The following is a 16361-nucleotide window of genomic DNA, read 5'->3' as shown; positions in this document are numbered from 1 at the left end:
CACCCCAGGTCTCTTTTCACGCTACCAAGAATTATAAACCCCAGGGGCTCAAGACGAAAGCCTGGATTCCAGGAGTGAAGTCAGTTCCTCATTTGTTTCATTTTGTTTTTTAAAAAAGGGAGGGGGTGGCAGTGAGGCAACCTGACGGGACGTTCCTGCAGCCGGCGCACGGACAGCAAGGCACCCGCAGGAGAGCTAAGGATCTGGTTTTAAGCAGCCTGTCCAAGCTAGACAACGCTCACTACTGAACAAGGAGAGCACCAGCACGCACAGCTCAAAAAAAGGACACTCTAGATTTGCACATGCACAGAAAGCACAAACGGAGATGAGCGACCCTACAGGCAGACACCGCACGTCTACGGAAGGAGATGAACAGGCACAGGGGACACGCGCATCTTGCGCATGCATACATCATTGCGCACACTGACAGCCAGTCGGATTTTTTCGTCTTAGGATTTTTCAAGCTTAAGAAAAAGGAGGGAAATGGTTTCATGAAGCTGATAAACTGTCCAGGCTCAGCCTCTCAGAAGGGAGCACCATTTGTTTTTCAATGCTTTTTCTGCATTAATGTGCCAGTCCCTGGAAAATCCTCAGAGTACGGCAAGAAAACCTTCCCTTTCCCTTCCCACTCCCAGCACCGAGCACCCAGGCCGCAAACACCTGCCAACGGGTGCACCATACACACTGAACTTTACAGGGATTTCCACTAAAGAAACAAAAGTTACGATCATGGCTGAGATCCCTCAAGGCAAGTCCCTCTCAAGTCTTCGTGCTGTCAGGAGGTGATCACAAAAGGTTTCTGATTGTTTCATACCCAAGAAGGGAAGAGAGCAATTCAATAGGCTTCCTCATCCCACCTAGCAGCCTGTAGGTCACGCTGTCTGGTTGGTAGCAGTAGATTGGGTAGAAACACGAGGTAGGCCTCCATCACACGTCTACTCTAGCATGGCAGCTTTTGTGCAGTTTCCTCATGCTGGGGCTCAGGGGCTAGATTTTCACATCTTCCTGGACACTGAGCTGTGAGAGGGTTTTCTTAATGCGGAGGGCTGTGAGTCGAGCCGCTCCGTTGGCGTACCAGCACTCTCGCATCATCTTACCCATCACCCGCAGCGCCTAGGCAAGAAACACAGCGACAGATGTCAGTCCTCTCCTCTCAGAGCTGAGCTAGCGCTTACAGAGCTGATCCAGGGATCAAAGGTGAACGCAGGATCTGGGATAACACTGGCAGGCTTGTGCTATAATTTGCATCTTCAGCTTTTTTTAAGCAAACGGGAACCAGCCCTGCCTGCATAATTTGTATAAGCTTCCAGGTACCTTGACAGAAGGCCGCTGCAGTTTAGAAGGACGTCCTTTTAAGGGACACATGGCAGTTATACGGGAGCGAATATTTTTTTCCTCCACAGTRCGGGGGGAATAGGGCAACGAACTTCCTGCAGTTCTCTCCCCCAAATCCAAGCCTGCCTGCTAAGCTGCCACCTGGCTGAAGTGGATGCTGCTATAGCCCTGCACACTTCCTAAAACTGGAAGTCAGCTCACAGGGCTTGCTCTTTACCTGCTGTATTGGGTAGGGGATGTGAAGATGAAGCAGATCTTACCTCGTAGCTTTGCCACCAGTTTGGGATGTTAGGCCGTAATTTCTGATCACATACAACTTTCCGCATCTCCTCAATAGAAGGATCAGAGGGTACAAGGTCATAGTATGGAAGCTGATATTCCTCATGGATACCTAAGAGAAAGAAAAGGGAAATGCAATTCCTGGAGAATGGATCACCACCAGAACACTCACTGAAGGCAGACTGATACTGGTTCGGACTGCATGACTCACTGCTGAGATGCGTCAACACTTTGCAGTTGTTTAGACAAGAAGTGAAGCATCAGGGATTTGAGTTTGTAAGAAAAAAAAAATTTTCAGGGAAATAAAAAGCAGCTGCCCAAACTGGAGTGAAGTCAGTGTGCTGCAATCAACACCTCCTGTCACAGAGGAAGGGTCATGACCGAACAGAAGACGGCAGGGCTGTCACACCTACAGTGGCCCTGTGTGCTTGCCTGCCTGCAGCTGGATGTGCCAAGACACTGATCCAACACCAAATCAGGGGAAGAAAGTTACTTGCCAAAACAGCACTTCCGTAAGATCTCTCCAAAGGAGCATTAGCTACCAATCGGAGCATTTACCCCCACTTTCCCACATGGGCCAGGCTTAACAACAGTCTGGAGCCACTTCTCTGTTAACTCTCTGTTCCAGAGTCCCCTCAAACCTTATGAATGACACAAGCCACCAAGGCTGGGAAACCCAGACACCATTAGCACAGGCACATGATGGGATATTACCTCCTGCATTGCACCTTCGAGCGATCTCCCAGTAGACCAAGCCCAAGGCATAAATATCCGCACATTTAAATGAGTCAAAATGCTTCATGTTAATGGTCTCATCCAAGACTTCAGGGGCCATATATCTAAAGAACAAAAAAGGAACATCATGTTATTTTTGAGAGGGGATTCTCTGGAAAATAATAAATGATAAGTTTTCCCACACAGCTCTTCTTGGCAGACAAAACTTGGTACTGTACAGCCTTAATCAGAACAGAATTGGGCCCAATGGTCTAATAAAATGAACAAAATAACTCAAAAACATAATAAGATAGGAAAAAAGGCAAAAATGTCCAAAAGTACATCAAACTCCAGACAGTAAGCACCCAAAGGCTTTGAGAACGCCAAGCTTGTTGTGAAATACCATGGCCCAGAGTCTACGTAGCTGGCCTGTACCCCTCAGTCTGATGGGACCCAGAGATGATGGTACTTGTGTCCCTTCAACACCAATTCAAGGCACGATTCTGACATTCTGCATGACACTGGAAATGCTCAAGACAGAAAATTTCACCAGTGCTCCACCAGGAGCTCAGGCATTTGCTAGTCACACTCCGATGCCTTCAAACCCTGACCAAGAACACAGTTCTCCCTACCGTTTAGTTCCAACCCTTTGATTTGGTGCAATATCAATTGTATCGGTAACAGAATCGTGCCGGACAGCCAGACCAAGGTCAGCGATGGCACACGTGCCATTCTTCTTCACCAAAATGTTCTTGGATTTCAAGTCTCTATGAGCAATCCCAGGCTTTCCTAATAGAGCAAAATAAAAAGCAGCAGGGGTCAAGGTATGGTGAAACCTGTTAGTCTCATTAGTGCAGAAGCAGTCACAGATTTCATGGTGTTAGTGAAACCCTCAGTCTTGCAACATATTTGCTTTTTTGGATACACTTCAGCACTGAAGAAAAGAGCAAGTGCTGCCAGCCTGTGGTATGCAAAGTCTCCATCTATGCTTTCAAGGTACTGCTGATGCAGTAGCATCCAGAGGCCTCAAGAGGGACATAGACTCCATCATGCCAGGCATCAAGCATGTTGATGTGGACGTAAGGAGTTTATAATGCTGGCACTGCCTGCACCAACATCCCATCCAAGCAGCACCAGTTTTGGGACATGGATGAGAAACACTGATGTAACTCCCAGGAGCTAGACTGAGATTAACCCACTTCACAGGCAGCCAACAAAGCAGTCGGTCAATTTTTCATCAATACTGACCCAGCCCAGATGAATCTGGGCTGACACGGCCAATGTTTTCTGTGCAACACATCAGTTCTCCTCACCAATTCTGCTTTATTCTCCCTTAAAGAATTCACAGCATGTTTTCAAACTTTGCTCTTACCCTGAGTACCCACAATCTCCATGTGTAGATGGGCCAATCCACTAGCGGCAGAGAGGGCAAGTTTAATCATCCCCTCAATAGTCACCGTGTACCGATTAAGGTAGTCGAAGAGAGATCCGTGCTCGTGGTAATCAGAGACAAGCCACAGCTGGGTCCACGTTCCATTATCTGCAGCAAGAAAGGGACTGTGTTCAGACAGGTACAGCACAGATAGGGGCAGCACAATAAACCGTCGGGTATTTTGTATCCTTTTTTTTGGCAAAAACAGAGAAAAGCTGCTGGGTAAGACTGCAGGTCAACAGCCACCCTGAGGCAAATAAGGAAAAGAACTTTAACACAAAACATGACTTAGTAAGGTATGGCTAAGGTACTATTGCACTTTTCAGTAACAGTACTAGTTTTACCAGTTCTCAACAAGCAACATTCAAATATGTAACTAATATTTGACAAGCATTTTCCTAAACCATTTCACTGTAAATCCAAATAAAGAAATTCAACTCCCAACTCCCTTCACACATTAGGGAAGAATCTCTGCCCTCATGACTGAGACGCATTTTACCTTTGTTATCTGCAGCAATAAATCCCAGGATGTTCTCGTGTCGCAGCATAACAGTTTGATATATTTCTGCTTCCCTAAACCAGGAGCGCTCCTCACGCGAAGAGAAGATTTTTACAGCTACATCACCTCCACGCCACCTGCCGCGCCACACTTCCCCAAAGCGGCCTTTACCAATGATCTCCTGGAGGACGATAGTTCGAGCTACAGTCCGTTGGACAAAGAGCGGCAAACCTACGAACAAGAAATTGAAGAACTGAATGCCCATCACAGCAAAGGAAACTACTGAAAAATCCAGAGTTTGAAGCAGAGCATTATCAAACCTAGAATGTTCTACATTTGGTAACATTCAGCAGCCTAAATGAGACCCAAAATAGCAAATGGCTGTAGCTCCTGCTTCTGTGTAGGAAGTGCCATTTGGCTGTTTGGGCAGCATCTGCATATCACTTTGAAGTAGCTTGCAAACCACTAGCGATTAGGTATACAACAGTTGGGGAACTTCTGCTCTGTGGAAGATCAAAGAAACTTTAACCTGAATATGCAAGGAGTGGAATTTGCTGAAGACAGACTGTGCTAAAAGACAGTAAAACCCCAGAAATTTTCTCAAGAGGAAAGGAGTCCTAACATAGCTGCCACCTCTTATGCAACTTGGAGCTTGCATGCTGATAGTCTGTGCAGAAGAGATCCCATAAGGCTTTCTATAGGAGATGCAGCACTGAAGGCTTATTCCCTGGCTGAACATCAGGTTGTTATATTGTCTGCCTCAGCAGATTACCCCACAATTTTCATCTACTACAGAGTTTGTTTTTTAACTAGCTGCTTTTATAGTTCAAAGCCATGGATAAAACAACAAATTCCACATCCATCCCAGGGGTGACTTCTTTTAAGTGCTGCGGAAGTGAATGCTGCGCATCGTTCATTTATGAACTGAAGACCCAAGGATTTGATGGGATGAAATAGGTTGTGCAAATGCAACATTTGCACACCGTGAAATTTTTACCCGCTGACGACCTCTCCCGTTTTCCTGCCAGCTTTGATGCAGGTGACATCCTTTGAAAGCCAACAACCCACAGGTTAACAGTTAAAGTTTGTTTCTAACCCAAATAGAGTTCTGGGACCAAACTTGAAATAGATGCAGTTTTGTGAGCTAATCTCTTGCACACAAGTAGGATAGCTACACAAAGCTGTATTTACATATCAGCAATTAGGGATGATTCAAACCATTGCTCTTTTGTGGTCTAAGCACTAGAAATACCTAAACACCGACTTTGAGCCATGGCTACAGGGTCTACTGCATGACTGAATTTAAAATACACCCTCCATACTACCCATGACAAGGCAGACTGAACAGGCCGACTAGGCAACAGCCTCACATCAGTGCCTAGAAGCTGCGATAGGGAGGAGCCCAGAACAGACCACTCCATCACAGTTACAGCTCATCATTTGTTATTTCCCGTCATATCTTCATACCTGAGCCAGAGCCAGAGGTGGAGAGATCATAGACTAGATCTTGCAAGGTCTTATCCTTCGACAGGCACATTTCGCAAGAGGGATCTTCCATGTCCAACCGCTGCCGATTGTGATAGACTCGTTGATGGTGATGAAAAACAAAGACTACTATGATCATGACAACAAACACAAGGAAGACAGGCCCAGCAATCACCGCCACTAGCTCCACAGGACCCCAGCTCGACTGGGGTTCATTATCTTTCAGGTGTCCTTGGGAGGGGGAAGGAGAAAAAAAAGACACTTTTAGAAAAGCATGACTCCTTCACCAGTGTTCTTTAAGGACCTTCTTGTGTTTCAATTATCCTCTCAGAGCCAGATTATTTTAGCTTGCTGTTCTAGGATGGCAGAGGGCACGTCAAATAGTAGTGTTAATATGGGATTGATGAACTAATCATGCAGGCAAACTACAGTTAAAAATCCCAAAAGGAGACGGTGCTTCAGCTGTCAGAGTAGGGATTACAGCACCAGCTATTTAAACCAGGATGGGAGCCTGTTCTGGGCTGACTTTGCTAGAACAGCCTGTATTTTACTTTCCACTGAACTCCAAGTGGAAGAACAAGCCAGCAGTCAGCCAGCTTTAGGGAATCATTTCTCCCTCTTTCCCTTTTGCCCTGTAACAAGCAGTGAAGAACAGTAACTGAAGACAATTATTTGTCCTTGTGAGAACAAGTAAGATCCCCTACAGTCCCCAAGGAAAATGGGTCTAAGACCCACTAAGTAGCAGCCTACAAATGGAGAGGGAAGGGGAATGAGGAAGTACTAGATGCCTTCTCTGTCCCAAGAATTAGGAAGAAGCAGAGTTTTCCCACACCCTCACTCAAAGGCAGGGCTGCTTCCTCTTCATGCATTTAGAATTCAGGCACCCCTCCACCCCCCACACACTTTATTCGGGAGAGGCTGCTGCAATGTTCCTGTACTCATGGCTCATCACTGAAAAGATTTTTTTTTTCAGTCCTAAAAGGAGGAAAGCAATTCTACCAGATAAAAGGCAGGCTGCAGCACAACTCAGCACCACAAAAGGGATCCGAGCTGTGCCCAGAGAACACACGCTGTCCTCCAGCACCGCGGGCACACAGCATCGTGCTGCAGAAGCTTGTATTAACTGCAGATGAACATATCTGCTGCTGCTTTCAGGAGTCTGCGAGGATATCAGCAGCAGGGCCGATAAGGTGAAAGGAGACTCTCTAATATGGAGCTACTGAGGGGCAGGTGAAAAACCAAAAAGAACCAAAGTAAAACCCCAAACTTGGAAGCTTCTACCCTGAAGTATAACCACACCATTTGGAGACATTTTGTCTAACACAGGGGAGTTCTAGCAGCTTCATGTTTTGATCTGGAGTGTTTAGTTATTATTTCCACTTTACAAAACAAGGAAATAAACAGAGGGCTCGAGTTCACACAGCAACCTAAGAAAAGAAGTGAAAACAGCACGAAGAAGTCCTCGCTCCCAATCCCAAACAGACAACTTCTTCCCACTTCAAACAGATGAAAGATTTATTTAGCTCTTTACTCACCACTGGGAACCATTAAATCAATTTTGTTGCAAAAATCAGAGTAGCAGCAGTGAGTATTACGTAGGTCTTCTGAACTCAGACAATAGAAGGGTTTCCCAGCAGGAACCAACTTCGCTTCAGGAATGCAGGTCCGAACATGATGTTCGACACCATCCAGGTTAAAGACAGAGACCATGCACGCACCATCCGTTTCACACGTGGAGTTTGCTTGGTTGCAGTTGGAGCACAAACACGTCAAAGCTGCAGAAATCAAAACAAGACGACCTCCTTAAAACCTACCGGAGACCAAATGCACAAACAAGAAAAATTTGTTCTTTGAAATTCTTGCTTCAGTTGGGACAGGTCACTTTCAGTCAAGAAGAACCGGCTTTCATAGCAGGACAAGTAATATTCAGTACTTCAGACAAGCGAGAATCTAAGCACAACATACAACCCAGAAGCCAAAGAGCCTTTCTAGAAGGTGATTATCCAGACAATCCTTTTTCCCATCCTTGTCACAGCTACCAACTGAGATGACCAGAGTCATCTCTGCAATTTAAGCTAATCTCACCAAGATCTATTCCCGATTCAGTCCAGGGTCAGAATTCAAGTCAGTTTGGGGGGGGCGGGGGAGAAAAAAAAATTTTTTTTTTTACAGCAACTGACATACTTAATTTCACCTGAACTCCCCCATCCAGAATTTTTCAACTATGCCAAAGACAGCCACCCACCACGCATTAGTTGGGGTCCACCACCTCAACTCGCATGAGACAACAAACAGCTGGCAGATGCCAAAACAAAACCAGTCCAAACCAACTAAGCAAGCCAAGCGCGCTACACCCAACTAGATCAGCCACTTCTTTAGCAACTGCTTTCCTGATCCAAGACACTACCTTGGGTCAAATACATTCCTGGCTTTTTGCCTGCTCTCTGTAAACTATTTGGGTAAAGAGGCGAAGGCAAAACTCCAAGACAGATTCCCACATTTTTCAGCCTTCCAGCTGTCATTGTGCTTTTCTCAAGCTGCCTGGAAAAAAAAAAGCTGCAAGCAAATCCCCAGGCATCGCCATCCTTGGAAACAAAGAGCCAGGCAACAAAGTCAAGAAGAAGGGTGGGGCTTGTTTAGCAGCATGCAGTATTTTCTTCAGCTTTCATCAGATCTTTCAGTCTCCCCAGAGGGATTCGGAAACATGTACTCACCTGCTGCAGAAATTGTCTTTCAGGCAGAAAGTTTGAAGAAGTGTTTTTAAGAGATACAAACACCACTTAACTCTTCCCCCGTCCAATAGCTAAATCCTCCAAGTCTGCTTATGCTCATCAGTCTAGAGACACCCAGGAGGGAAGTCAGAGCCGCTGTCAAGACGCACGTGTTGGTCACCTTCCCGTGGGGCAAGGGAAAGGCAGAGCCTTCGGTCACGCCATCTCTGGCAACCGGCAGATTTAACACGCATCAGCGTTCAGGAATATTCAAGGCACCGAAAGAACCTCTTTCTCCCCCGGTCGGCACGTGGTCCAAAACGCAGAGGAGAGCTGGACAGCCGGGGGGCACGTTACCGCCAACGTAATGGAAAACAAGCAGGTCGTGATGAACCCCAGGGTACGCCTGAGAGGAAGACACCCATTATCCCTTATCTCCAGTGCCCTAGGTAAATCAGTTAGGTTAATTACATTACCACTCACTTAACTCTCTCTGGACACTGTGTTCTTCGTTTCCTAACCGTTGTGAGCTGCTTAACAGCTCCAAGGTGGGCTACAGTATTTCAGACAGGCTGAACACAGATGCAGGTGGGTTTTGAACCAACACATTTAGAACTGTACCGGCAGCGAAAAGCCCATAAAAGACAGAAGAGCTGTTAAATGAGACTTCTTCAAAAAGCATCATGAGCAAACATAGCTTATTACGATGTGCTTGACAGAGGCTGAAATCCACAGACTATTTCTAGGATAAATCCACTCTTTCTATCCTTGGGCTAGGGAAAAGGACAGGGAAGACCCCAAGGCCGAACTCTGTTGAGAAGGGTTGAGAGCACCATACCTTTAGATCACACGGCTTTTAGAGGGAAGCTTTAAGGTGAAAGAAAGAGTCGCTAACATTCAACTTAAACAGATCTGAATGTACCGCATATTTTCCAACGGTCGGTAGAGCACAGAAAGGACAATTCTTCTGAAAAATATGCACACTTGGGGGAGCAAAGGTTTGTTATAACGGAGCTGTTATGAAAACAGCAGAAAGGAAGGAGCAGCCAGGACACATTCCAACCTTCAAGTATAGTTAAAAGGAAATATTATTTTGAAGCATCTCCTTTATTAAAACTTTATCAAAAACCTCAAAGTATGAATTAAACACATTTAAATCACACACCTTTCACCACACATGCTCTTTTAAGCTTGCTTTAGACACAGTAAAACTGAACTCTGTTCCTGTTAGTTTCATTTCTAAGTTCTCAAGTTCAAATATTAGGCTGCGGTACTCAGGCTTGCAGAAGCTCAGAAGTAAACAAAACACTTCAATGCTCTAATAAATGTGGTTTTGTAAACTTCTCACTTTCATATCTAGGCTGAAAGTAGGCATCCTTTCAAGCATGAAAGCAGAGGCATTGGTTGTATCCACTTAGCTTCATTCACAGTGTGAAAAATGAGTTTAGCTGCAAGGTATGCTACCCAAATTCCAGTGCAAGGAACATACGGTAAAGAGATCCTTATCTACCCTGGGTAGAAAGCAATCGTTTCCCTCTAAGGAGGGCTATGCCCCATCGCGCGGCCTCATCTCACCTCGTGCTATTAGTGGCTGTTTGACTCCGCTGATATGTTCTTCCTTTGAGACAAATGCACTTAAAAAAATAAAATAAACGGTGATTCTTAGCTTTGCACCTCTCCTTACCCCTACGGTAAGGGCAGCAGTGTAAACAAAGAAAACTAAGACTTCCGAGCAGCACATGCATTTCTCTGCTGCAGCTTTCATGAGACCCTCAAGAGCCCTTCCAGAGACTCCAGTTCTTCATCTCTGGGCTGCAGGTATGCAGTCCCAATTTTGGGGCGATTACTGTCAGATCTCTGGATGGACCCTGAAGTCCAACGTCCCTCACCTAGCCAGGAGACTACTCCTCTTCATCTTAATTATGAAAGAGTCCAGCACACACGTTACTAGAGGTGAGAAACACCCAATGCAAATCAGCGAGCTTGCCAGGGCAAGAACCGTATTCCTCTGCAAGCGTCGCCTACTGACGGCTGCTAGAAGTGCAGCGAGAAGGGCCCCGCGCGTGCAGGCGCCTGCCGCGGCGGCGGCGGAGGAAAGGCCAGTCTGCACCAGGGCTCGCAGGGAACCAGGAACTGAAGAGCTTCCGGCAAAGAGCAGAACTTCAAGGCAGCTCGTGTAGATCCAGCATTTCGAGTTTGATCAACCAGAAGGGAAAATTCATCTCCCATCAGTAACATTAGAAGCCAAGAAAAAGAGGCCGTTCCTCCACCGTGGATGGCGTTCGGAAAACCCACCAGGTACACCGAACCCCACAGCAGGGCATCACTCAGAGAGTGCTTCTGAGATCCACTGGGAATGCTTGGGCAAATCAAAAGGAGACAGGACTGAATAAAAGAATTTTCCAAACCAACGGCATTCTTTTTAATTTGGGAAGAAAATTTGAGTGAAATATATAATCTACTTAATAAAAGAAACTGACTCGGCTGAAGAAAACACACTGGACAAAGGAAAACAAAAGAGCCGTTCACACAATTGGGGTGGTTAGTTCCACTCTTGTAAAAACGCCTGGGGACGAGCTTGCATGAAAGGTGCCGTGGAAGTTGGCAGTGGAGTCTGCTCCATCCGCTCCGCACGCTCTTTTCGACGTTCTGCTCGGAGACAAACCCAACCCTTTAAGAAAGCTGTTTAAACAAGTCTAACATTAAGCTGCAGCTCCTCAGAACGAAGGCCTTGTTCTTACTCAAGAGATAGCTCAGGTCTGTATTTATACTGAAGCGAACCATCACTGCGATTTAATCCAAGACAGAAGGCAGGCGGTCATGACATTGATTGCAGGAGCGAGCGAGCAAGTGCAGCAACCGGAGCGGTCGATCGGCACTGCCGTATGAAGACAGACTCTTCCTTGATTAAACCAATCCAAGGCTTGGGCAGTGGGGCTGGTACTCGGAGCCTGCGGAGATGCTACTGCTCACCATGAGATCCAGAGCAGCAATCAGACCCCCTGCCTTATGTATTCCTGAAGTCCATTTGGACTCAACAGGAACTCAGGCATCTGGAGGTAATAATATTCTTTTTGTATTAATTACAGCAGAGGAGAAAATAAGATAAGGCCCTCTATTAAGAAAGTCCCACATTAAAGGTAACATACTTGCTAACTGAATCCACAGAAACAGGTGGGGTTCTTGGATCAGAGCTCTTAGTCTCCAGTGACACTGAAATATTAAGCTTTGACACTCAAAGAACAGGTTTTTTGCAGCAAATATTTGAGCTCATTTTGCATATATTTATTCTTGCACATGAATGCATGTGTCAAGATGTCTATGCAGCTAGGCAGGAGAAAGTTTCACATCAAAATTTTATGTATCGGTGTTAATCACCTTCTGGAATGTATTTTCCAGAAACTCCTGAAGCTCCGCTAGGCAAAATAACATTTTTTTTTCCAGGGTAAAATGCTACCTGATCGGGATATTTTAAGATAATTAACCTGAAGACTATCATTGGTAAAATTGCCAATAATCACCCACATATTTACCAGATAAACAGATTCTTGCATAGATTGTAAACTGCTGTTCTTTTTTTAACAGTTTGAATCAAGCCTGGAAGAATGATTCCCCTGACTTTAGAGCCTTTATAAGGCTCTGGAACAGGAGCTGCAATTTATTATGTCTCTGTACAGCACCTAACTTAATGAGAGCCAATCTGGTAGCAATGTTTTAATGCTGCTGCAACATAAAGTTAACAAGAGAAATGGAAAACAATTGGGTTTGTACCTCTGCTGTTTCTTTAGATGCTATAATGAGGAAGGACATGTGTAAACATGCTTGGAAGAAACAAATACCTTTCAGTGTTTCACCATACGCTGTGCTGAAATAAGAATAACCATTATCACTAAGTGTTTTGCCCTAGATTAGGCTAGGAAAAAAAAATCCATTCTCCTGTGGCAAGGGAGCAGAGGACTATTCCAAGAATCCCTTCATGCTACTCATTCAACCGCATGACCAGACCCCAAGAAGAGCACTTCAAGAAAACAAGCAGGGGTTCATTTTTAAAAGGCAGGGCTACAGACACTCAAAGCTATCTTTGAATATAATGGAAAGTAAATCTTTGTCTTCGTCCTGATTTTTCTGCTGCCTGGAGTCAATGCTGCATCCCAGAACTACTGGGATTCCCATATCCATCCACCAGGATACGCTTCAGTCCAAAAACGCCTGTCTTGCGCAGCAGCGCTCCAAGCCTCAGAGTCATCTCGCCCACGCGCGCAGCTTCCAGGACCAAGTACTAGGCCATGTCTGGACGCTCGGGCTGCCCCTGCGCCATTAGAAAGGCGGCCGAAGGAACAAGCACGAATTTGCTCTTCTGCAGGTACAGGGCCACCATCTCGAATACCTTTCCTACATCTTGCTGCCTCTGCAAATTCTCCATCTACTTTCAGATCACAGCTACCAACACCTCTTGTCCCTTGCAGTGCTTCTGAAAGTCTACTGACCCACTACTGCTAAATAAAACATAAGTTAAAATTAACTGCAAAACGCTATAAAAAGCGCTTCTGCACAAGCCGCCCAGAAACTGAAAGTTATACTAGGATATTTAAAGTTAGAAACAAGAGGGTCCCAATCCTTTCCAGCCAGCTGCAGTCCCCCGGGCACAGGGTGGGCCTGACATCAACACACCACAACCAACGAGAAAACACACACCGAATGGAGGGGGCAGGGGGAAGGCAGCAAGGGTGTGATCTCCCCTTTAAAGCAAAGAGTTTTCCCCGCATCTACCGAAGCGGCACAAAAGGAGAGCTTCTAAATGAATTTTAAATAAGTGAATTGACAGGAGTCTCATCCTTAACAGGTTAATTAAAAGAAGGCTTGACATTTCTGCTATTGTTGCTCTTCAACTCAGAAAATAGGCACGCGGCTCTGAACTCCCTCTCCAGGCTCTAGCCTGACACCCATTTTATGTCTTAACTTGTTAGGAAACCAGTTGAGGAGACACCCGTACCACAGCAGCACCTTGGAGGAAAGTCCTACAAACCAACGGCATAGCAAGGCAGATGTATGGATCAGTTATGGGTGGTTTTCAAGGCTTAAAACTGATGCTCAACCGTTCTCAGACAATTGGCACATGTCTTCTAGGAGCCTAATAGAAGTTGTTTAGATCAGTGGTTTAATGTGCAGTACCTAGAAGTCCACAGGTTACTTCTAAGAGGCCCACAAAAAGCAGCAACTGTTAGAAAAGCGAGCCTTTACCAAGGGGCTTTAATTTGCAGTGAAGCTTGCTCTTCCACTGGGAAAAAAAAGCACATGGGTGCACAACCAGAGAAAACGGGGGCTGGAAAACCAGTGGTTTAAATAATGAAGACAGAAGAACGCTGCTGCTCCTGGACAGCTGCTCACACACGATGATCTGCCTTCAGAAGTTCAGTACTAGCGAACGTTTCATCCTTGCAATGCCATCACAGCTTCCTCCCTCGAGATGAGCAAACAGAGCAGCTCTGTCTCGCTCTAGTCACATCACCACTCGCTGGATATGCGGCAGAGAACATATTTCCATTGGTCGACACCCAGTGAACTTTGTTTGCTGTTAAGAGAATTGACGTTTTACTTTACTCCTTTCGCAACAGTGATTTCCGGTGCATCTACTACTGGCAACAGACCACGTACCCAGGGGAAAAAATAAATAAATAAAAAAAAGTCCGAGTTGTCTGGCCAAGGAGTTGAAAGAGTTCAAGAATTCTTGTTGGACAGTGTTTTTAATTTCCAGTTAGAAAAGTCTTTCTTGGAAAGTTATAAAATATGAATTATAGACCATTCAGTGTGCGTCTGATTTAACTGAGCAAATACATATTTTAAGCAGTGTTAATAATAAGATTTGCTGGCCCAAGATTGCTCCCTACAACATCCTCCTGCATTATTTCAAGCAAGTGAACAAAACCTACCTACAACCACACCGTAAAGATCATCGCAGAGACATTAGTTTATTATTATTATTATTTTTAGGAAGGAATTGCGTGTGTGCACGGGGGTTGTTTTCTACTTTTTATTTACCGATGCACGCAGAGGTTTACAGCTCCAAAGCACTGCAGGAATTAGGATGTCTTTACAACCTACCCTGAAATAGGAAGCTGCTAAGATCTCTCGTAGAAAACAGGCAGGGCACAACGGCAAGCTTCTGAAGGGCAGCCCGTGCTGGTTAACACGGCACACACGGAGTTCACATCATGGCTGCTTAGGCAGCAGGCAATTCACAGGGTTAGCTCCTACATACCCCGCTCTTTACTCCCTCCTGCACACGTTCTTTCTGGGGAGCACCAGAGGGAAGATCTCCTCCAACGCCCGGACCTACGACAACTTCCTCAGCGTCCTTGAAACCCAGCGAAGCCGACACCTTTTGCCGGACACCGCGAACAACGCACACTTAACGGAAACAATAGCCAGCTCTACAAAGCACAGTATCAAAGGCACGGACAGTCCGCTGAGTTTCCAGGCCATACGTGCAGTCAACTGTCCCTTTCCTGTGTTTTTTTTTTTTTTTAATTATTGTTTATAAACATCAGCTTTATATATATAAAGCACAAAGTGAAAGTCCAAGACTAGACCCGCGACGAGTCTCATTTGGTCCCGCTTCGCAATTTATCAGAGAAAAGCTGAAGCGCGTACCTGGGGCGAGCACAGCCACGCTCCCATGGAGCGCCTTCGTATTAACAGCGGATGCAACAGAGCTCCCCAGTACACCCTAGTCCACCACCCTAGTGGGTTTTAAAGCCATTTTACATAGCTAACAAGTCCAGATCTGCACACGCAAAGTTATTACGTTCTGACAGTCAGTCGGTAACACACAACGTGAGCGGCGAGAGGATCGGGGAGGAGAAAAACGCTCCTGCTCAGCTCCTGTTGGAACAGGTACCCACATTACACAAGCGGCTATCGCTACCGATAGCCACAGAGATATCAATTCTGCAGCGCAGCCCCGGACTCTGCACAGGCCGCTGCGATCAATCCCCCCTCTGCCCCTGCCCACAGGTGGTCAGGGACGCACGGGAGACCGGGGGGGTTCCTGCTCCTACTCCAGCTCTGCATAAGAGGGCCAATATCTTCCAAACGGAGAAAGCGATACCTTTCCCTCAGCAAATACTTCACTCTTCCCCCACCCCTAAGAAGCAGCAGCAGCAGTTGCACCCCCAGGTGAAATAAAAACGATCGCTAATAATGTCACAGAACAAACAGCCGAAAGGGAGCTTTCCCTCACCTCCCTCCAAACAAATATTTACAGTTGCTCCAATACAGAGGCACAGGGTTTTAGAAAGGGGAAGGGAAAAAAAAGAAAAAAAAGCCCAAACCCCACCACCACCACACATGCAGATTGCAGGAGGCTGCTCGTGTTGCAGCCTCTAGCATGAAGGGGGGGGGGTCCCAGAGATTAAAGCGCCCCCCCCCCCCACCGGGTCAAGAACGGGGCCCTAGACGCCAAGGCAGGGAGGCCGCAGGAATTGCAGCGATCTGCCCCAAACGCAGTCGCAACATGGTGGAACTCGCCGCCTCCAGGGACCCCCCCCGCCCCCCCGAAACCGCTGCTTTCCCAGGGAACACGAGGCATCTGCCCCCAAAAACGCCCGGGTCTCGGCCGAGCGCGGCTGCTCTGCTCCTTCTCCGCGCTGGGGGGCAAAAAAAAAAAGCCCCCAAATTTTAGCTTCCTTTGTACCTCCCGAAAAGAGGCCAAGAGGCTCCCGACCCCCCCGTGGCGAGCGCTCTTATGAAATACCCTGCCAGGCTGCACGGGGCAGCACTCTCCTGCCATGTCGGGGTGTGGGGGGGGACACCCCCAAATCTCCTGCCTCCCTCCTGCCCACGTGGCCTTCGCGGGACCCCCCCCCATAGCAGCCCCCCAAAAGCGGGGGGGGTCTCCTCCAAACCG

At 46.5% G+C, this 16361-nt stretch overlaps 1 protein-coding gene across 1 annotated transcript in view; it reads right to left on the bottom strand.

Moving 5' to 3' along the window:
- Positions 1 to 987: 987 nt before the first annotated feature.
- Positions 988 to 16361, bottom strand: part of ACVR1B (activin A receptor type 1B) — a 17786-nt gene continuing 2412 nt past the window's right edge. Inside the window, exons 2-9 of the mRNA XM_026084979.1 lie at positions 7280 to 7519; positions 5727 to 5975; positions 4260 to 4490; positions 3701 to 3868; positions 2961 to 3117; positions 2329 to 2453; positions 1596 to 1726; positions 988 to 1113 (exon numbers count right to left, since the gene is read on the bottom strand). Coding sequence (XP_025940764.1) covers positions 988 to 1113; positions 1596 to 1726; positions 2329 to 2453; positions 2961 to 3117; positions 3701 to 3868; positions 4260 to 4490; positions 5727 to 5975; positions 7280 to 7454 — 1362 coding nt within the window. The 5' untranslated portion in view covers positions 7455 to 7519. The remainder of the gene's footprint in view (positions 1114 to 1595; positions 1727 to 2328; positions 2454 to 2960; positions 3118 to 3700; positions 3869 to 4259; positions 4491 to 5726; positions 5976 to 7279; positions 7520 to 16361) is intronic.

This window comes from Apteryx rowi, unplaced genomic scaffold (assembly GCF_003343035.1).
Source record: "Apteryx rowi isolate R43461 unplaced genomic scaffold, aptRow1 scaffold_657, whole genome shotgun sequence".
NCBI classification, from domain to species: Eukaryota; Metazoa; Chordata; class Aves; order Apterygiformes; family Apterygidae; genus Apteryx; species Apteryx rowi.
This window is presented reverse-complemented; position numbering and strand designations above follow the sequence as displayed.